We start from the raw sequence: 22,742 nt of genomic DNA, 5'->3' as shown, positions 1-22,742 counted from the left end.
CTACGAACAAAGCTAGTGGAGGTGATGGAATTCCAGTTGAGCTATTCCAAATCCTGAAAGACGATGCTGTGAAAGTGCTGCACTCAATATGCCAGCAAATTGGGAAAACTCAGCAGTGGCCACAGGACTGGAAAAGGTCAGTTTTCATTCCAATCCCAAAGAAAGGCAATGCCAAAGAATGCTCAAACTACTACACAATTGCACTCATCTCACACGCTAGTAAAATAATGCTCAAAATTCTCCAAGCCAGGCTTCAGCAATATGTGAACCATGAACTTCCAGATGTTCAAGCTCATAATCCAATACATTCCATACTCTATGTCCTTCAAAAACAGTAGAATTGGGTGGACTAATTTAAGTTATTCACTTCAAAATGTCCACTTTAGCTCTTGGTAATGCAAATGCAAATTTATCATCAATTTCCTTCTTCTCATATCTCTTCAAATGCTCGGAATATTGCTTCTTTTCTTCTACCAAGCACATCAAAAACTAGGAAAGCTTCACTTTCACCCGGGTGCACTGTTTTCAGAATGTAGTTTTCAATCCCCTTCTTTGTGTTCAAATGTCGTGACTGTTTTCCAATGTGTGTATAAAGCTTCACTCCCAACACTCTTATGTACTCACAGGTGTTTACCTTACTTTACTATATTTCCTATAAAATAATAATGTAAATAAAAGTGGCTTTAAGAATCTCTCTCTTCTTAAAAAAAAAAAAAAAGAAAAGAAAAAGCAGAGGAACCAAAGATCAAATTGCCAACATCTGCTGGATCATCGAAAAAGCAAGAGAGTTCCAGAAAAACCTCTATTTCTGCTTTATTGACTATGCCAAAGCCTTTGACTGTGTGGATCACAATAAACTGTGGAAAATTCTGAAAGACATGGGCATACCAGACCACCTGACCTGCCTCTTGAGAAACCTGTATGCAGGTCAGGAAGCAACAGTTAGAACTGGACATGGAACAACAGACTGGTTCCAAATAGGAAAAGGAGTATGTCAAGGCTGTATATTGTCACACTGCTTATTTAACTTCTATGCAGAGTACATCATGAGAAACGCTGGGCTGGAAGAAGCACAAGCTGGAATCAAGATTGCCGGGAGAAATATCAATAACCTCAGATATGCAGATGACACCACCCTTATGGCAGAAAGCAAAGAACAAAAGAACCTCTTGATGAAGGTGAAAGAGGAGAGTGAAAAAGTTGGCTTAAAGCTCAATATTCAGAAAACTAAGATCATGGCATCTGGTCCCATCACTTCATGACAAATAGATGGGGAAACAGTGTCAGACTTTATTTTGGTGGGCTCCAAAATCAGTGCAGATGGTGACTGCAGCCATGAAATTAAAAGACGCTTACTCCTTGGAAGGAAAGTTATGAGCAACCTAGATAGCATATTCAAAAACAGAGACATTACTTTGCCAACAAAGGTCCACCTAGTCAAGGCTATGGTTTTTCCAGTGGTCATGTATGGATGTGAGAGTTGGAGTATAAAGAAAGCTGAGCGCCAAAGAATTGATGCTTTTGAACTGTGGTGTTAGAGAAGATTCTTGAGAGTCCCTTGGACTGCAAGGAGATCCAACCAGTCCATTCTCAAGGAGATCAGTCCTGGGTTCATTGGAAGGACTGATGTTGAAGCTGAAACTCCAATACTTTGGCTACCTGATGTGAAGGGCTGACTCATTTGAAAAGACCCTGATGCTGGAAAAGATTGAGGGCAGGAGGAGAAGGGGACGACAGAGGATGAGATGGCTGGATGGCATCACCCATTCAATGGAGATGAATTTGAGTAAGCTCTGGGAGATGGTGATAGGGAATCCTGGCATGCTGCAGTCCACGGGGTCGCAAAGAGTCCGTCACGACAGAGTGACTGAACTGGACTGAATATGTAAACACTGTTTTAAGCCTGGAGCCCATACACAAACAGGTGGTGCCAGCCCAGCCCACTGACCAGCGCTGCCTGACCGCTGACTGACTTCACTGCACAGCAGAAACTGACACAGCCCAATAGGGTGAAGCAGTGATAGGCCAATTAAAGCAGAAAAGCCTCACTTGGTCACACTGGACTGAAAGTATTAAAGAGGATATAGTTGGACATGCTACATGCACATTTCAGAAAAGAACAGGCAAAATCAAGTGCAATTCGTATTTTTAAAGGATAAACATATATGTTTTATGTAAATAAATGGGAAATTTGGTTACAGAGAATTTGTTGTTGTTGTTCAGTCACTCAGTCGTGTCCAGCTCTTTGCGACCCCATGGACAGCAGCATGCCAGGCCTCCTGTCCCTCACCATCTCCCAAAGTTTGCCCAAGTTCATGTCCATTGCATTGGTGATGCCATCCAGCCATCTCATCCTCTGATGCCCCCTTTCCTCCTGCCTTCAGTCTTTCGTAAGATCAGGGACTCTTCCAATGAGTCAGCTGTTCACATCAGGTAACCAAAATACTGGAGCTTCAGCTTCAGCATCAGTCCTTCTAATGAGTATTCAGGGTTGATTGATCTCCCTTAAGATTGACTGGTTTGATCTCCCTGCTGTCCAAGGGACACTCAGGAGTCTTCTCCAGCACCATAGTTAGAAGGCATCAATTCTTTTGCACTCTGCCTTCTTTATGGTCCATCTCTCACAACCCTACGTGATCACCGGGAAGACCATAGCCTTCACTGTATGGGCCTTTGTCGGCAGAGTAACGTGTCTGCTTTTCAGCACGCTGTCTAGGATCGTCATCGCTTTCCTGCCAAAAAGCAATCATCTTCTGATTTCATGGCTGCGGTCACCGTCTGCAGTGATTTCGGAGCCCAAAAGGAGGAAATCTGTCACTACTTCCACCTTTTCCCCTTCTATTTGCCATGAAGTAATGGGGCTGGATGCCATGATCTTAGTTTTTTTTTACTATTTAGTTTTAAGCTGGCTCTTTCACTCTCCTCCTTCCCCCTCATCAAGAGGCTCTTTAGTTGCTCTTGGCTTTTGGCCATTAGAGTGGTATCATCCACATATCTGAGGTTGTTGACTTTTCACAGGTTAGCTTTAGGAAATCAACTAAAATTTAGTTACTACCATCTTGGCTGCATTTAGCTAAATACTCAAAAGAGCCAAGACTACTCACAAAGATTTTTTTTCTTTTGCTTTAGGCACCAGATGAGTGATTATTTAAAACTAAAATTATTTTTCTGTCATATAATGACATAAATTATATGTCATCTGGACTTCCCTGGTGACTCAGATGGTAAAGCATCTGCCTACAATGCAGGAGACCCGGGTTCAATCCCTGGGTTGGGAAGATCCCCTGGAGAAGGAAATGGCAACCCACTCCAGTACTCTTGCCTAGAAAATCCCATGGACGGAGGAGCCTTGTGGGCTACAGTCCATAGGGTTGCAAAGAGCCAGAGACAACTGAGCAACTTCACTTTCACTTTCTTTCTTTCAGTGACGTAAATGACGTGCCACACTCCATTTGCCCCCTCTAATGTAGGAGTGCCATAATTATAAAGAAAACTAGAATAATCAACACTAATTTCAAAGGAAATAAAGATTTCCGTAAGTAGACAAAGGATCTATAAAAGATAAAAAAATCTCCACATAAAAACCTGTAACAGTCCTAAAGATTTGACTAATATTAAACGCAGTAGGAAAATAGATGTTTTAAACTACTTAACATGTTATTTTTAAGTTAACAGATAATTAAGCTTGTAGAGTTAAACTTAACTCCTAACACATCACATTGTCCACCCACTGAGTTGACTGGGAGAATAATTTTCTTATGGTTCAGAATTTTAAATGCCTTAATTAAGTTAGAAAAGACTTTAAAACCATTATGAAGTGCTATTTTTATCCCTGATAAATTCGTGTGGAAATAAAATCAGATTTTTGGTGTCAAGGGTGGTTATTTTAGTGGGGTGAGTGGCATTAATTATTTCCCTGCAATGTGGGGGAATATGAGTGAACAGAACGAAAACCAGGAGCTGTTAAAATAGAATCCTGGGTGACGGATCCTGCGGTCCTGGTGGCACAGTGGTTGGTGTGTGTGGTGGGGAGTTACCACCAGACACGTCCCCACTACAGGCGTTGGGTTAGCCTTCCCCTCCACACAGAAACAAGAAGCGATGAATCCACGGGCAGTGCTAGATTTCACTTCTCTTATAAACCTGAGGTCAAATGTTACATGCCAACAAAACATAGGCTTAAAATATACAAACTACCAAATGTTATTGACAGGAGAACATCTAGCTGCAGAGAAAAATTACTGCTACCTCATTATTCAGAAAATTGTGGAAAAACACCTTTTAAAACATTTTCAGGTCATAACTAGGGGCATAAGAGACAGGAAAAACGTTCAGAAATGAGTACATCTTACTGCCAAGAAGTGATGTCTGAGGTGACCCAAGTAAGTGTCAACAATTACACGTAGTACTCAAGAAACAATCTGAAACATATGATTTTCATATAGCTTCATATTTTCATATAGCTTCACGTTCACGGAGCAGATTCCATCCAAATTATCCCATTCCTTAGAGAGCTGTCTTCTAAAATGTGATTGTACATCCAGAGAGTATGTGTCCACGAAAATAGAGGAGTTCATCCCTGCATTTACAAACTAATCTATGAACAACCACTAACCATTTTCTACTTGTATCCAAGTAATTTCAATCTTTCCAACTCAACTACAAATGGGACTTGCAACACTGTCGAACTTCTCAACGGAAAAGCATTTGCTGTTCTAAACTACACAAGAATGGATATTGATAAATCACATCAATCTGACGAACAGATCCTGCATTTGCAAAGTCAGGGAATGATATCAGAACATTGAGATGCTACACAAAATTCTGTTATCCCTGAAACTTATCGTCTTTCTCAACTCCAACCTGAATACAGTGATGAGACACAACAAAATATTAAACCATTCATCTTTTTGATGAATCTTTGACAGAAAAAAATACTTCTGGAAAAAAAAAAGTCTACCTGTGTGACTCTTACTGGTTAGTTGTAGTCAGCACTGTTAAAATAATCACTTGGGCAAAACGTCCCCATTTAACTGGCTGGAGAATGTTCTGAATCCTGCACGGAGCCAGATGGCAGTGCCAACCACAGGCTCAGGTGGCAAAGCGAGCCACTGTCCCAGCTGGCATGAAGAATCACCAGGGGCTCGTGTCCCCAGCTCCCCACGGGGTCAGAAACCACCATCCCAGGAAGACCAGGATGAACAGTGAAGGAACAGTTCCTGGGTCCTCCGAGGGTTCTGTCCCAGGGTCCTGCAAGCTCATGGCGAAGGAGAGGAACACACTGACCTCAAAGTGGCCAGCACAGGCTGGCACGGCCCCCTCGGCCTCCACAGCACAGGCTGGAGGGTCAAGGAGAGACTCGGTTCCCTTCTGGGCCCAAGACCATGGCAAGCCAGCGGGCTCCCGGACCGGGGTGGAGGTGGAGAACACAGCGGTGAGCCCTGAAGGACAGGTTCTAGGTGGGCCAGACTTCACTCGTGTGGCTCTGAAAGGGTTCAGAACTCACACACTGCGAAAGACACGCAAAGTATCCCACGCTGAAAGCCGATTCAGTTCTCTGTTTCTGGACCGTCACTTTTCTGGTTTGAAAGATCTACAAAGCTGGCTGTAGACACAGCACCACACTGTGGACACCACCCCAGTGAACACAAACTTCAAGACGTCAAACAGATTCTGGAAGCTTTAAAAAAAAAGCACTCTCTTTCAAGGAAGGGTTGTATATTATTCATGGTGTTTGATGTATGTTTCAAGAGCAAATCAAATGTCAAACAAATTCTACAAGCTTTAAAAAGCACTCTCTTTTAAGGGAGGGTTGTATATTATTCATGGGGCTTGATGTATGTTTCAATAGCAAATCAAATTTTAATCCTGGAAAACTTCAAGTGCTAGCAGACTATATGCATGAGATACACGCCCTGAAAATTATTTCCCTGCCCCTTTTTCCCTCTCTTGGCAATTTCTATGCTTAACATAGGTGCTTTATCAATCCCAACACACCGAAAGGAGGTCACGTGCCCAAGACGCTCTAAGAAGAATGTTACTGGCCTAACAACAGCACTCCAAGTATCGACTCCCTTGTCTTCACCGTCATCACGTAACCCTAAATTCTTAAAGCTGGCACTGCTAACTCTGCCTCAACACCCGGGTCTCCCTCTAGGTGCTATCTGGGGAGGTCTGTCTTTCTGGGAATCCAGGAGGTGACGTGCCATGGGGACCGAGCCACCGCGCGCCGCGTGGGGACGGCAGGGGAGTGTAACGGGAGAGGGCAAGGGTGTTTTTGTCCCAGACGCACTGCCATAGGTTATAAATCATTTGCCCTGGGGGCTTTCCACCTACTCAAACAGTGAGTTTCGGAGGCTGGGTGAAAAGAAAGAAACAAAAAACAGCTATTTCATAAAAACAGAGACACTTCTCGGTTCTAAAGGCCAAATTAGATTTTCATTTGGGTTCCCACCAAAACGACAGAATTGAAAGTCAGGATTTGTCAAGAAGAAACTCTTGTCTAGATTAATCTAACATCGCAAGACTCAACCCAGGCGGATCCCAGAGCATCAGCCTTAGGGGAGAGGAAACGCCCCCCACTGCCCAGGGCTGGGCCCGGGGTCTGCAGCCCCAAGGGAGGACGCGGGGAGCCGCCCCTGGAGCCCTGCGGACGGAGCCAGGAGACCCCCGCGCGGACAGCCCCAAGGGCAGGGCAGGGTGGTGCGCACGGGAGGACCGCCTTTAGAGAGGACGCAGAAGGGAGCCTCGGCCGCCGCCCGCTCCCCAACCAACAGCGCCTCTCAGAGGGGCTGAGGGACTCAGAGTCTGAGAGACCCGGCAGCTTAACCGCGGAGCTGAGCGATGACAAGCCGAAGCGCATCAGTGACCTGATGGACCAGGTTCACCAAGGGGAGCTAAACGGAGGGACGGCCGCCTGGCCCTCGGAGAGCCGGGAAGGCCGCGTCCCCTACTCGAGCTGCCGGCCTGGCCGACCTCGACGCCGCCCCACAGGCGGAGGCGCCGGAGGCCTGAAGGAGTGACGCCCCGGAAGCTCATCCAGTCCTGGTTCCGCAGAGCCCGACGGCGGCAGGGAGCCGGCGGAACGCACCAGGGTGAGGAGGCCAGCGCGTCTTCCAGCCTCGCCCGGCCAAGAAAACCACGTCTGTTCCTGACAGAGGGCGCGCCGCGTTCTGGAGACGCGCACAGGCTCTTTGAGAGAGGTCCTGGTGGGTCTCTGATGGAAGCACTCAGCAAACACCTTAAGGAGGCATCTTCAGCCTCTGAAGAAACAAACTTTCTGGTCAAAAAGAGGATGTATTTGTCAACAATAAATGCTGAAGGAACAGGACCAGAGCAAAATCCCGTATTCAGAGGAGAAGCTGACGTGGACACGGGAGGCAATCCGTCAGCTCGTTCACAGGAAGTGAAAGGACCACCGTGCTCCAGCGATCTTAGTTTTATCAGAAGTCTCGTACTGTTCCTCTGCATAATGCAGAAGAAAATAAACTTGAAAATAAAGTTCCCTTTGCCGGAGCTTTAAGTCTCAGGAGCTTTTCTTTAGGAGCTTTAGATATATTTTATATGCATTTCCTGCTAGAGTCAGTGAAATAAAGTGTTCAAGAAATAAGCCATCTGGGACTTCTCTGGCCGTCCAGTGGTTAAGAATCTGCCTGCCAGTGCCAGGGGCGTGGGTTTGGTCCCTGGTCCGGGAAGATCCCACATGCCCTGGGGCAAGGAAGCCCGTGAGCCACAACTACTGAAGCCTGTGTGCCCCAGAGCCTGTGTTCCCCAAAAGAGAGACCACCCCAAGGAGAAGCCTGCACACTCCCAGAGAACAGCCCCTGTTCGCCCCCACTAGAGAAAACCCTCAGGCAACAGCGAAGATCCAGGACACCCAATACACAAACAAACAAGCTTGTTTGGTCTCTCTGAAAAGCAAGAGCAAGGTGCTAATGGAGAAGCCAGAGCAGACCCCCCAGTGCCCGGTCCCAGCCCCCGGCCGGCAGCCCCCGCCCCGGTGCTGGTTCACAGGAAATCCAGCCGCAGGCTCCTGCGTCTCGCCTGCCGGCCCGGGTCCACTGCCCGGGTCACTCAGGAACGGGAGGCCAGGCCTCCGGTGCAGCCGGGGACACCAGGCCGCTCAGGCCCGTTTACCGCTTGCCGTCTGGAGACAGCAGTCGACGAGCTGGGGGAACGCGTAAAGATCTGCGTCTCCGTCCTCCTGGACAGATGGGCTGGGCATCACGTGGCACCGGCAAACACTGCTGCTGCTGAAGGCGCTTCCGGGGCAGCGGCTAGCCCCTCCCAGCCTACTTTTCCCCAGTCGCTCTCACTGAGTGTCTGGGGTCTGCATGTGTGTGTTTAGGAACACGTCTACATAGGCGTCCTTCGAAGGTTTCTGTGGAGACGCTGGAAAGGAGAAAAGCGGAGGAGAGACCCGGTCGTGCGATCATCACCACCCGCTCCCAGTAAAGCGCCATCTTCTCGAGGTGTGTCGGTCTCTCTGCTCCCGGAGGCTGAAGGCAGCCTCTGCATCTGATCTGATGGGACAGGGGACGCCATCCGCACGCCCAGCCTTTAAACATCTCCTTCCCTTCCCACGGGCTTGGCCGTCGCTCTGAAGTAGTTCAGCTATACGGTTCTGATGATTCCAGAGAAACTGCTTGTGGAAGCATCAGTGGCTAGGCCTCCTCCTCTGCATTAAACTAGAGCCTCCGGGTTTCTGCTCTTGCCCCTGCAGCAGGGTATATCCGCTTTTCCCCTAATCTTTCCCCCCACCCTCTTTTTAGCTCAGTCTTAGCCCAAGGCATAATGTTCTGTTTTCCACAGTTATAAAAATTGGGACAGTTGACACGGCCAATTAAAAGATGCTTTTAATGTCAGGTTCTGAGGCAGAAGTGTGATAAAAGGAGCCACAGAGGAGAAGGGGATCAATGGTAACCTTATTACAGATCATCTCTGCTTGGTCCAGATGGGCCAGCTTCATCGATCATGAAGTGTGATTTCTCTCTTCCCTGCGTCAGGCAGTGGCCGGACCAAATACAGGAACCCATACCAACAGCACTCAGCAGAGCACGCTTGACGCTGGCTTGTCTGTGTAAGGAAAAAACCCTTCACTGCACATCTTTTATTTAAAGGACTTTGCTTTATCGAAGAAATATGCAAAGGCATGAGGTAGAAGGGGCTACTTATAGCTTATGTAAAAATACTCACAGTGAGCAAACATGCTCTTAGACAAAGCAACTTGTTCTTTCTTTTTTTAAACACTAAAAAAATACTGTTCTCTACTGGATAAATGGATTCCCCAGAGAGTGCTCTCTTAATTAAGCGTGAAGGCAATTAAAATCAGGATTTTTGCAGAGCTTTAAAAGATGGAAACAAATTAACTTAAAACAGAAAGTGGAGACAAAGGAACTGCACCTACAGGAATGAATTCATGGGCATCTCCCAGCAGATGGCGGCCGCTAGTCCATTGCTGAGCGTCAACAACGGCGCTCTCTGACTCAACAACGGCGCTCTCTGACGGAGCGAGGTGTCCTCTCCCCTCCGTTTTCCCCTTCTCTCCTCTAATTCCCCACAAGGTCATCGTCAGTGTAATGACAATGACTGAAGCATATTGCAGAGTGCAGAAACATGGTAGCAAAATCAGGAAAAACACCTTTTTCTTTGAAAAATGTTTGCCTGATAAGGACGCTTAACATGAGCTCTACCCTCTTAACCTGCTCCGGGGTAACACACTGCTGCTGACTAGAGGCATGCGTGGTGCACAGGTCTTCAGTGAGAGGGCTTCGGAACTAAAATTTCATGCCTGGTAATTAATAACGTCCCATTTCCCTCTCCTCCTAGGCCCCGATAATGACCATTCTGGTCTCTGATTTTATGAACTTGACTACATTAGATACCTCACCTATGTGGAGTCCTGCAAGGCTTGTCTTTTTGTATCCAGTTTATTTCCCTGGGAATACAGCCCTCAAAGACCAACGAAAAAATTGTAAGGAGAACTTTCTTTTCATGTAACTCTTAACAAAATATTGAAACTTCCAATGTTTTCTATTGAGGAAGAATGTTGACATCTTGGTCTCTATGTATTAGTACAGATCTCATTTTTTTTTTTAATTAAGCATAAAGTAGTTGGTAAATCTGAAACAAATAAGCAATAAGAGCTGGGGAACTGAATCAGCACTTTCATCAACATTAAAGGGTAAACATCGTTTTGACATAAAACGGTGATGGATGAAGTCACGTTGATGGGAGAGGGGAGGTGTCCTAAACCCTGGGAAGATGATTCCAGGAGCACTGGGTGTCATGGAGGACCCACATGCTCACCAGAGTTTCTTACTCGGGTTACATAATCATGATCTTCAACCCTCGAGAGAACAAGTTCAACCGTGGTATTTGATTCTCAGCAGGTGATGCATTCAAGTTCATTTACATAGGCTCCGAGTAAAATCTTCAAATTTTCTGTCTCTGAAGTAATAATATAAAAGATATACTTGTCATCAGATTCCTTTGAGTGGAACTGAATCTACTGAACACAGTCCTCCCTATTTTAAGCTCATCAAAGCTGCCTTTTAACATAAACCAAGGGACTTCCCTGGGGGTCCAGTGCTTAAGAATCTACCTTCCCATGCAGGGGACCTGGGTTCAATCCCTGGTTGGGGAACTAAGATCCCACATGTTGTGTGCAACTAAGTCCATGCACTGTGAGCCACAACTAAAGAGAAGCCCCAATGGTGCAATTTGATAGTCAAAAATAATATAAATACTAAAAAAAAAAAAATACACCAAGGTACGCACGACGAATTGTTCTCTGCCTTCAGGGGGGGAACAAGAATCAGAAATAAGTTACCTGGGACTTCAAGAGCCCCACGTGGACCATTTCAGATCATGATTATTGGAGCTATTTGGGCTTTATGGGCAGACTCATCATCTACAAACTGCACACACAGCTCATTTTCCTGATCTGGACTATGGGGGATGAACTGGATAAAGAGACTAGCCAGGCCCTCACGCTGGTTCCGACGTTAGCGCGATGCACCCGTGTTCCCATTTTCTCATCTGCACGATAAACGCGGGTGACCTCTGAGCTCTCCCTCACCCAGCCCTCTCACAGCCCCAAATCCTGACTCTGAGCGTGGCCCCTGATTGCTCAAAAACGTGCAGGAACTCCCCTGGCCCACGTGTCAGTTTCCCAGGACGTGCTTCCCATTCCTGAGCGTGTTTCACTCTGTGAACCCGCCTGCAACAGTCTTCCTTCTTACTTTTCACCTGCCGAAGTCTGACTCATTCATAAAGGTCAAGCTCAAAGGCCAATGTTTCCTTGAAGCCTTTCCAGGCCCTAAACTTTAAACTGACCTTTCTCTCTCACAAACATCCACATAATTTATTTCAGTTCAGTTCAGTTCAGTCACTCAGTCGTGTCCGACTCTCTGCGACCCCATGGACTGCAGCACACCAGGCCTCCCCATCCATCACCAACTCCCGAGCTTGCTCAAACTCACGTCCATTGAGTCGGTGATGCCATCCAACCATCTCATCCTCTGTCGTCCCCTTCTCCTCCCACCTTCAATCTTTCCCAGCATCAGGGTCTTTTCAAATGAGTCTTTTCAAAATCATTTACATATTTTAAAATATCTAGCATCTCTCCTCTCACTATCTAGGGATACACGTCCTCTCTTCCCCTAAGTTGTAACCTCCTCCAGGGAAGAAAAATCCCCCTTGTTGTGACCACACGGCAGCTCCCACTCTCCAGACCAGCCCCTCTTAATTTCTAGCCCATCTGCCTGGTTTAAGAAGCTGTCTGAACTTGACTTCTTCCTCTGCTCCCGAGAGACGTTGACACCCACCTTCCTGAGTGAGGTCCCAGCCTCGAACCTCACCACTTCCAGGACCCAAGGAGGATCTACAAATAGGGTAAGACAAACCATTCTGGACCATTCTGAAGACTTGTCTGTTGGTGGGAATCATAAGGGCCTTCGGGACACTCTGGGGGCCATGGGCAGGGTTATCACACAACTGATTATCTAAACAGGGACACTTGTAAAGGTTAAAGGGAGGGCTGTTCACAATCACGCTGGGACTGGAGGTGTGCAGACAGACTCTGTGCCCCTTCCTGCCTCCACACTGCCGACAAGTGCACGATCAGCCCCCTTCCCTGCCTCTCCGTGTTCACAGAGATGGGCACATTTCAGCCACCCTAGTTCATTCATGAGAGTTTACACACAGGAAAGGGACCACCATCTGGACAGCATAAGTACATATTCCAGCCGCCCTAGGTGATAGCACCTGCCCCTCCTCGCTGGGGGCACCTCCAGGGCAAAGACGCACAGTAGTGCAGGACTTGGCGAGGGAGGGGAGCGTTTCTCACACCTACACTTGGAGTTGGCAGGCTACAAAGGGGAAGTCAACAGAAGAAAATGAGATCTTATTTGGAGTCTTCAGACTATAAATGGAAGTCCGCAAAATGAAATAAGATCTTATTTCCAAGGCTAATTTTGGGTTAAGCTCAATATAACATTATAAAAGGAGAGGCTATCCAAGACCTTACTGCATTTCCCATCAATATTTCATCTATTCTTTAGCTAGCTTTAATAAATTAACTGTCACAAGGTGAGAAGTAATTAAGTCACTAATAAATGGACTATAAAATATTACAAGAGCTATCGTATTGCTGTAACAATGTGACAATTTTTAAATGCGAATTATAAAAATTTGAATTTAATTTTAAGTACTTTATGGCTTAGTTTATCAGGGGGAATTAAAAAATAGAACAAATCACTAAAACTAGGGGTATAACACAGCCCAGATATTTAAACATTACGTAAGACTAATTTCACAACTTTAAAAATTCAAGCAAGCTAACTGTCGTATCATTTCTGCAACAACACAATTATAAAGTCACAAGCAAATTGGAATTACATAATAAGTGTTATCATCCACCAGCCCAGGGAGAGGGTAGGGTGGGGAAGCAAGGGGGTACTGTGAGACTCCTGTGCCAAGTAGTGTGGTAGGTGCTGCGTCAACCTCACCAGGATCCCTCCTGCTCTGCCCCCAGCCCGGACCAGGTCCTGGTACCAACCCTCACTCAGCTCTCACCTCCATGGGGCATCAGAGCCCACCCTCAGGAGGGTCCTGTTGAAAAGGTTACCAGGAAGAAACTGTGCTGTGAGACCCATGAAACACCCTAGCGGGTAAGTCATCTCAGATGCTGGCCAACGACACAGATCTGCAAAGCAGCTAACGATTCTATCTGTGGCTTAAGGTTTAAAAGCATTTACAGATATCAGCTACTTCTATTGGCTTCTCATAAAACTAACCAGGCAGCCTGAGTCGCAGCATGGAAGGGTTCTTTAGACTTCTCCATTTTTCCTATCTTTCCCTTTTCCCCTCAAAGTAATCTCAACAGGAGCTTCTTATGTTTTTCCCTCCAGCCGCCATTCTAGCAGACAGGACAGCTCCCCTGTGTTCATGCCTGCGGCCGCTCCAGCACCCAGTACGGGGCGTTCCCCCCGACCCCTGAAGTCCACAGACAGCTCTGCCCCGCTGCCCTCCCGTCGGGGGTGACTGCCACTCCCCGCAGCGCGCCTGCAGTGCCCACTGTTCGGTCCTTATTTATCTGACGTCCCCATGAGCTCTAAGCTGGAGAGAGCAGGAGATAGCAAGCATCGGGCTCAAACGCCACTTTTTTTCTTAAGCTAATGAACTGATGAGCTGTTGGAAACACTGCATTCTTATTATTGGAGGGAATGTAAATTGGTCCAGTTACTAGGGAAAACGGCAAGGAAGATCCTCAAAGAATGAAAAATAGAACTAGCGTAGGATCCAGCAATTCCACTTCCTGAAACATATCCAAAAGAAATGAAAGTACTAACTCAAAAAGATATCTGCACCCCATGTTCACAGCAGCATTATTTACAACAGCCAAGACGTGGATACAACCCAAGTGTCTATCAATAGATAAAGGAGCTGTGAGACATACAGATATATGCATACACATGTCTTATATACATATAAATATTAGTCACAAAAAATGAAGCGATCCTACGATTTGCTACAACACAGATGAACCTTGAAGGCACACGTGTAAATAAGTCAGAAAACGCTGTACGACCTCTCTTACATGTGGAAAGTAAAACAGAAACAAAAAGCCAAACTGATGGGAAAAGAGATGGGTGGGGCTTGTGGTCACCAGAAGCGGAGAACTGAGAACCTAAGGAGAGCAGTCAAAGGGCAGACGTTTCCAGTTACAAGACAAAGACGTCCTGGGAATGAAATGGACAAGATGACTGATACTCAGGAAACTTGTCAAGAGAGAAAACTAAGAGCTCTCATCACAAGAAAAAAATTTTTCCCTTCTTTATTTTTTAAATTATATCTATTTAAGGAGATGGATGTTCGCTGAGCCCATTGTAATCATTTCACAATATGTGTGAATCAGACCATCAGGCAGCACACCTTAAACTTACATATGAAAGTCAATTATTTCTCAACAAAACTGGGGAAAGAAGAAAAAAAACACTGCATTGTTCTGATTTGCACTTCCAAACCTTATTCACCCAAAGACATCAGTGAATAAGGCCAAGAACAAAAATACTTCCCTAACTTTTGCTTTAGGAAATAGTACTCCATGGCAAGTCAATGCAAGAAACAGGGCATGCTACGCCCTTCAGCCTTTGGAAGGCCACTGCCAGCAAACAAAGGGCCCCACGTAGTCCCGCAGAGAGGACAGCTGATTGATTTTACTCAAACCAGTATTCCCCTAAATTATTTCAACACGGAATCTTTTCTCCCTGGGGACACATTAACATCCTAAGAAACCAAGGCTCCTCAGCACACGGTGTGGGAAATACTGATCGAAAGCCTTTTTTTCTTTTCTTTAAATTGTATCAAGTCCTCTGAATTGCCGCTTTCTGATCCACTTATGGAACAGCAAACAAACATTTCTGTTAAACTTCACAAAGCCCCTCCAGATCCGTCTCAGACCACAGCAGCCTACGGCAGAAGCAGCCTGGAGTCTTGTGGTCTTAACGCCCGCTTCAAGGGTGGAGGTGGGGTGGGTGAGGCCTGTGGCCTCTGAGCACAGGTGGCAGCCTCGCCCATCTGGGAGGGGAGCGTCCAGCCCCACCCTCAACCCTGACCGCTGGCACCCACAGGGGTTCAGATAGCTGCAGCTACACCCTGAGCTCCAAAGGGCGGTGCTCACCCGCGAAGCCCCCCTCAGAGTCACAGTCAATCAGAAAGAACAGCGAGAACAGGAGCGATCAGGAAAATGCAAGGCAGACCTCAAGTGCAAAAATGCAGCATTCTGGGTGTCCCGAGGATTCCTCACTGACACTAAGCTGATTACCAATCATGGGCACCATGGGGTGGCTGCCCTCAGGAGGGAGGGCATTGCACGGCCCAGGCATGTGGTGGAGACACCTGCCTCTGAGGCTATTTTAAAGGCATTTTAGAATAAAACTAACTTTCTCACCTCTGCCAGTTTGAAAAATGAAAACAAAATATGGGTGAATCAATGGCTGGCTGCAAGGAAAGATTAAAAAAAATCCTTACTCTATGCGTGTCGAAAATCGTGTATGCTTTAGAAAGCAACTCAGATGTATTCCTGAAAAGCTGACCACTATTTGATCCAATGGAGGCACGTGTCCGCGGCCTGCTTTCTGCAACAGCAACGACGAAACACTCGAGTCTTTCAAATGCAGCAAGGGCAGGGTAGCCACGCTCCCGCACAGGTAAAGCCAAGTCCTTAGCCAGAGCCCCGAGCACACCAGGGGCACCGGCCCAAGACGCCTCTCTCCCCCGCGGCACCCTGAAAGTCCGAAGAGCCACTCACCATGTCGTACGTCGTCACGATCTTCTTCAGAACCTCGGGCACGATCCCCTGCAACTCCATGGTGGGGTACTGCTCGCTGAGGTTCAGAACCACCAGGGGCGTGTTATCAGGTCCCAGGAAGCGGGGAGACACCGCCAGCATGCACTGCATGAGGTTGGCCACGGAGGAGAGACCACACAGCTCCTTGAAGGACACCACTGCATTCTGCTCAGTGGGAAGAAAGAAGGCGCTCTGTAATTCAGCAGGGGCTGAGTGTCCCAAGGATGCCGTACTCGGCACACCTGGTTATCCTGGGGCTGCCTGGCACAACGGTTAGTGTCCGTGTTACAATAGACGTGGTTAATGATTATTTTATCCTGGGGAAAAAGGGCTATTTTCCAAAGTAAACGTAGTCATAGACATTTGTAACACCAATTTATCCAAAGGGCAGAAGAGGCAAACAAGTTAAATTCTTTTGAAGGGCAAAGCCGCTTTTCAGATCAAAGTTCACAGCAGTGTAAACACCGATATGCAACTACAAGCAAACAAACAAAAAAAAACGGCTTCTGCTTTCAAAAAGACGAGAAAAAAATGGAATCAGGCTTCAACTAAGTATCAAGTAGGCCAGCCATCCAAAAAGGAGAGGAGCATCTGGCAGGTAGGAACCTGAATCCCTCTCAGCTGTTTACACCTGCTGGTTCCAAAGCTAGAGGAACTTTGGGGAAGCTGCAGTTTCGGGCGGGAAACCCGGGGACCACAGCCTGCCCTGCCCATTGCCCTGTCTCCAGGGGTCCCACTGCTCCTCTTCCTGCGTTCCATGTCCTTTATTTCTAATCACTAGCGGCAGGCCATAGAAATACCCGTGAAAGGAAGCCCCTCCGCACTGTAGAAAGCCGTGAGCGGGCGTTTGAGCGCCGCTTGGAGGCACGCGTGTTACACGTGGCCCTGTCTGACCCTCCACCACCACGCTGGGCCCACAGGAACCGAGCCTCAGCCGTGGCCTCTTGTCCGTCTGGGGTCACGCGGCCGGCAGGGGAGGGGGTCAAGCTGGTACCTGAAGTTGGCTCAGGACGAGGCTGACACTCTCGATCCTGCGCTGCCGCAACAGGGACATTCTAACTGAAACACGGGACATCCAGGCACGCCTGGGTCCCGACCTGGGCTGAGGATGGCGCCTAGAGGGCAGGGGCCCAGGCCCCCCAAACCTGTGCCTTCTGGGCTCAAACACCGCAGTCCTTGGAGATGAGCAGCACGTCGGTTTGAAATGGGACATTTGATCAACGCTACTTTAAATATGGTCATCAAGTTGAGTGTCCTGGATGCTGACGCCTGTCAGTCCTTCCTGCGAGCGCTGGGGGCCCTCAGAGCCCAGACTTCTTCTCCACCTGCCGTCACCCTGGTTGTTTCGTCTCCTGCTCCCCGCCGGCCGCCCCTTCCCAATGCCCACCCCCAACCACAGGCATCTGCGGGATCCTGCCCACCCAGGCTCCACGGCCCAGTCACAGCCCCAGCTGCACACGGCACACACACAGCGTAGACACACGCAGCCCCGAAGGGCGACGGGCAGCTTCTCGTCCACGCCGGCATGGCTGCGGCCTGCTCAGGGCTGAGGTCCACGACCACGGCAGCCTCGGAGACGGGGAGTGGGGGGGGTAGGGGGGTTGCGGGGGGTGGGGGGCGGGGGGGGCGAACGGGACGCTGTCTGTATTTCCATTATGCTTTGCTTTGAGACAAACGATAACATTTCTCCGCTGCCAGAAGGTCTTTTTGTTTTACTTGCTGCTGGCATTCTGCTCTTAATAGTTATATACATGTATGTCTTTACACACATGTATCTTTGGGATGGACACAGACTGGGGCTGGTGTGTGTGTGTGTGTGTGTGTGCGTGCATGCTGGGGCTGGTGTGTGTGTGTGTGCAGGGGCTGGTTTGTGTGTGTGTGTGTGTGCTGGGGCTGGGGTGTGTGTGTGTGCGGGGGCTGGTCTGTGTCTGTGTGTGTCTCTGTGCTGGGGTTGGGGTGTGTGTGTGTGTGTTTGCAAGGGCTGGTGTGTATGTGTGTGTGTGTGTCTGTGTGCAGGGGCTGGTGTGTGTGTGTGTGTCTGTGTGCTGGGGTTGGGGGGGGTGTGTGTGTGACTGTGCTAGGGTTGGGGTGTGTGTGTGTGTGTGTGTGTGTGTGTGTGTGTGTGAGGGGCTGGTGTGTGTCTGTATGTGGGCGCTGGTGTGTATGTGTGTGTGTCTCTGTGTGTCTATGTGCTGGAGCTGGTGTGTGTGTGTGTGGGTGTGTGTGTGTGTGGCAGCCCTCACGCCTTGCTCTGCATCACTGGCAGCCCCCGTATCCTGCTAGACACATGGACAAGACTTAATTACATACATAATTCTGACTGACTGCTTGTAGTTGCTATGGGTATCAGAGGTGGTTACTATCTTAGATGTCTAATACACACAGGCATCATGTGTCTCTTACTGAAACAACTAGACTGCTGGGCTCCAGAGTCAAGTGCAGGCTCAACACTCAGACGCTGGCCGTTTACAGACTTGCCATTCCCGCAGCAGGACCGCCCCAGGAGAAAGGGCGGGCGTGTTCTTTCATTCTGACCGGCTGTGTGTGCGCTCCAGCTCAGGAGTGCCCAGAAACAGGAGAGATTCCCACCTGCGCATTTAGGAAAAGCGTTCCTTAGGGGCTACCAGGGACCAGGGCCTTCTTTGGGCTCAGCAACAAGGCCGGCTCATTCCCAAGTGTCATCAACGTGTTGAAGGGCCAACTGCCCTTTTGGAAATTTACATGATGGGGAAAAAAAAAAAAAATGACATCAGTGGGTGAGCATTCTTACAAGTAACTGGAATTCACGAAGTACTTTCGATCAGATACACAGCTGTTGGCTGGAACCCTCTAACAGCCTCCTGAGCCTCTGCGGCGGCGGACCCCGGCCTACCTGCATGTTCTCCCTGAGGTCCGTGGCGTCCCGGATCGGGGGCTGGGCGTTCTTGAAGACCTCGTCCACAGTTTTGATCCACAGCGTCCTCAGGGACGCGTACTCCCGGGACTTCTTCCCCTTCCGCACGGAGAGGCCCCTCTTGTGGGGCTTGCCGCCCCCTCTCCGGTTGGTGATGGCCACGTGCACGAACAGGGACGCGTGCGCCAAGACCTCGCCGGTCAGCGACTGCAGCTGCACATGGCGGTAGCCGGTCTGCAGGCACTCGAAGGGGATGGTGTACTGGCCGATGAACTCGTCGCCGATGTAGTCGTCGTCCAAGACCACGAAGCGCACCATGGCCAGCTCAGGGAGGTTGACCTGGAACTCGAAGCTCTCGTCGAAGATGGGCGCGTCCCCGTTCTGGTGCACGGTCCTCGTCCTCTGCTCGGCGCAGTCAGCGGGGATGCCGTGGATCTCCACGTACACGTACGGGTCCACCACGTCGCCCTTGGCGCCGGAGCCTTTGGGCTTGGGGAAGTTCTGCCCGCTGATGACCTTGATGTGGAGCAGCTGCGGGGAGACCCCCGGCACCGAGTCCTTGGTGTTGGCGCTGAAGAAGGAGACCTCCTCCCGCATGATGGCGGGCCGCAGCACGTAGCCGCAGTTCCCGTTCTGCCGGAACCAGCCCACGTTCAGGTCCATCATCAGCCCCGGGGTCTGGAAGTTCATGGCCACGATCTGACAGCCGCACTTCCAAAAATCCTGCGGGTTCATGTTGCTGGAGTCAATCCTCATCGGACTGGGGAAGACCCGGGCCAGAAAGCGCTTATTGTAATTGACGAAGTCCCCCGGGTTCTCGTTGGCGTACTTGCTGGCCAGCACTTCGTTGAAGGAGCAGACCTCCCAGTACTTCTGAGCCTGGAAGGACGCCTGGAACTCCTTGAACTGCACGGACTTGCAGATGCTCACCAGCTCCGACAGCTCTTTGCAGAGCTGGAAGCGCTTGGCAGGCACGTGGTTGGCCGGCTCCGTGTTCTCCTTGCCCATCCTCTGGGACATCTCCGCCCCCTCATCCTCGTCGGTGACATCGCCCTCGACCCCGGAACAGCTGGAGGACAGCTTCTTCGCCTTGACGAGGATCTTCCCTTTCAGGACGTCTGGGGACGGCAAGTAAGACTCCTCGACGTTAGGTGACGTCGTGTACAGCTTGTCTCCTAAAATCTTCTTCATGTGCTGCACCATGACCTTCTGCTGTTTGATGGAACAGTGGTTTTCCAAACACAGGATGAGCGGGTACTCGGAAGCGAAGAAGGCATACTTGTTAATGATGTCGATGACACTGCGGAAGACGATCTGAGAGGTCATGGTGTGGCCCGTGTAAATCACAGGCTCGTTATCCGGCCCGTCCCAGACGTCCAACTCCACGCTCCGGCAACCCATTTTAAGAGCTCGGATGTACCCTGTGATATCAGAGGGGCCCCGGAACTGATCCTCGATTAAGTATGTGTTGTGAGATGAATTTATAAAGTAATGAGACAGAGGCTGCTTCATGTCCTGACAGACCTTCTTATGCTCTGGATCAAATATGTAACAGTCAGGTGACATAAGGTAGTTAGTGAACCCGTCTATGGAAAGCCAGCCCTTCTCCTGACCCTCTTTGGATGGCTCGTACTTGTGGATAATCTCAAGGCTTATTTCCTCATTTATGTGCGCCACACCCTGCTCTGCCTCCAGAAACATCATCAGGTCCTTGGTATCAAGGAATTCTTTATTGCTTGAGAACTGAACTAAAAGGAAATAAATTTCAGGTCTAGTACAAAGCTCGTGGAAAACCTCAACAAACTCCTCCTTAATGACATCAGTACCAGTTTTGTCCCTGGATTTATGCAGTTCTTTGAACTTAAGCTCGATTTTGCTTGTTTTTAAGCCAGGATTGAGATTCCTGATACACTGCACGGCACTGCACAGAGTTATATGTCCCAGGTCATCTACATCAATTTCACTAAACATCTGTGAAACCCAAGAAGTCCTCATGTTGTCCTGGCTACTTTCTAACATGTCAAGGGTATGTTTTCCATAAGAAATTAGGTACCGCAGTCCCGTGACCCATATGTTTGCAACATCTGCAGAGTTGGCAACCAAATCGAGTGACTCATAATTCTCTCCGTAGATGACCGAAAACGCACAGTCTTCGGATATCTGGTCGGAAACGCCATTGCTGCGGAATATGTCTGTATTTTTCCCCGTTCTCACTTCCTTGATGGACTTGATATCAATCTTGGCTTTCTCAGAATCCTTCTTGGATGGTTCCCACCTCAGGCTCTGCATGTCGGCATCCAGCAAGAAATACCGGTGGTAAATCCTCGAGTTGGAGCGGACCTTTTTGAGCTCGGAGCCCTCCACCATGGCGTTGATGCAGTCGCTGGCACTGCTGATCTTCTTCTCTGTGGGCATGCTGCTGAAGGAGACGGTCTTCTTCCGCTCCCGTTTCTGCTTTGTACCATCCTAGGAGAGAAAAGCCACCGTGGATTAGAAGCGCACAGACGTAGGCTTCTGTGTTCAAGACTAGGAACAGAAATTTCATTTCCTTGGGAGAAAACCCATACTCAGGATTTCCTATTGTATGTCCCGTAATGCATGGCGCCCATTCACTTCTGAAGCTTAGAAGTGGCCTCTGTATTTACAGCCTAATGCTGCTGCTGCTAAGTCACATCAGTCGTGTCCGACTCTGTGCGACCCCATGGATGGCAGCCCACCAGGCTCCCCCGTCCCTGGGATTCTCCAGGCAAGAACACTGGAGTGGGGTGCCATTGCCTTCTCCGTTACAGCCTAATACAGACAGGTAAAAAAATAATTATGGAATAATTGCAATCCATAAATGTCAAGAGACACGACTTAAAAGCAAAACACAATAAAAGCTTGCATACAGAATTGGCCACATTGCAGGGCTCAGGGGGAAAATGGCCATGCAGGACTCGGTGTTCAGAAACTGAATTTAAGAAGGCCGTAGAAGGGTGTTAAGACCCGTGCAGAGCCCGAGTCACACACGGGTCACACACCCACTTAGCAGGCCCTGCTGCATACCCCTCTCCTAACCAGGCTTCTCAAAAGGCTGTCACTAAACCACTTGCCTCAGAATTCCCATGGAATCAGCTCTCCAAGCGGTGATGCCCCGGCATTTACATTTTAGGCATCACTCTAGGAAACAGGAATGTACAGTAAAGCTTAAAACCGCTCCCTAAGCATGTGGACTCACTGAACTGTCTGGGCTGCGTCTGGAAAACTCGGCATGAGCCATTAAATTATGTGTTACATGAGTAGACCCTGGAATTCCAGCAGCAATTCCTGGCTTTTCAGAGTTTCAGATTAGTCATGCTCCTAAATATTTCAAATAGATATGGTTTTACTTCTGCCATTATGTTAAGTCTGGGTGGGAGCCACAGACTTCGGGTGGCGGTGCTTCTAAAATTCTGGACTTCAATTTATTAAAGCCTGCTCCTGTGCACCAGATAAGTGTCTAGAACAAGTCTCCTAACAGTAACAGACTGTTAACACTACCAGGAGAAGGCACTGGCACCCCACTCCAGTACTCTTGCCAGGAAAATCCCATGGACGGAGGAGCCTGGTGGGCTGCAGTCCATGGGATCGCTAAGAATCGGACACGACTGAGCATCTTCACTTTCACTTTTCACTTTCATGCATTGGAGAAGGAAATGGCAACCGACTCCAGTGTTCTTGCCTGGAGAATCACAGGGACGGGGGAGTCTGGTGGGCTGCCGTCTATGGCGTCGCACAGAGTCGGACACGACTGAAGCGACTTAGCCGCAGCAAGTGAGAACGTCAGGCAGCACCTACATCTATGGTGCTTTGCGTCATTCCTCAGCTTCCCTGCATGATGCAGTGGTGTCCACCATGAGGGGCTGACGCCACATCCATGTGTGTATTTAAGTTCTTTCCCTGTACAGACGTCTTAATTATTTTATTTTTAAAAAATGCTCAAATGGCCTCACTACATCTTTCACAGTTTAAACCTAA

General features: G+C 48.7%; 1 protein-coding gene across 1 annotated transcript in view; it reads right to left on the bottom strand.

The window, feature by feature from the left end:
* The window catches only part of PLCL2 (phospholipase C like 2), a 213,500-nt gene that overhangs the window by 70,549 nt on the left and 120,209 nt on the right, over positions 1–22,742 (bottom strand). The window contains exons 2-3 of the mRNA NM_001192255.2: positions 18,726–21,212; positions 15,815–16,018 (exon numbers count right to left, since the gene is read on the bottom strand). Coding sequence (NP_001179184.2) covers positions 15,815–16,018; positions 18,726–21,212 — 2,691 coding nt within the window. The remainder of the gene's footprint in view (positions 1–15,814; positions 16,019–18,725; positions 21,213–22,742) is intronic.

Source organism: Bos taurus, chromosome 1, assembly GCF_002263795.3.
Source record: "Bos taurus isolate L1 Dominette 01449 registration number 42190680 breed Hereford chromosome 1, ARS-UCD2.0, whole genome shotgun sequence".
NCBI lineage: Eukaryota > Metazoa > Chordata > Mammalia > Artiodactyla > Bovidae > Bos > Bos taurus.
This window is presented reverse-complemented; position numbering and strand designations above follow the sequence as displayed.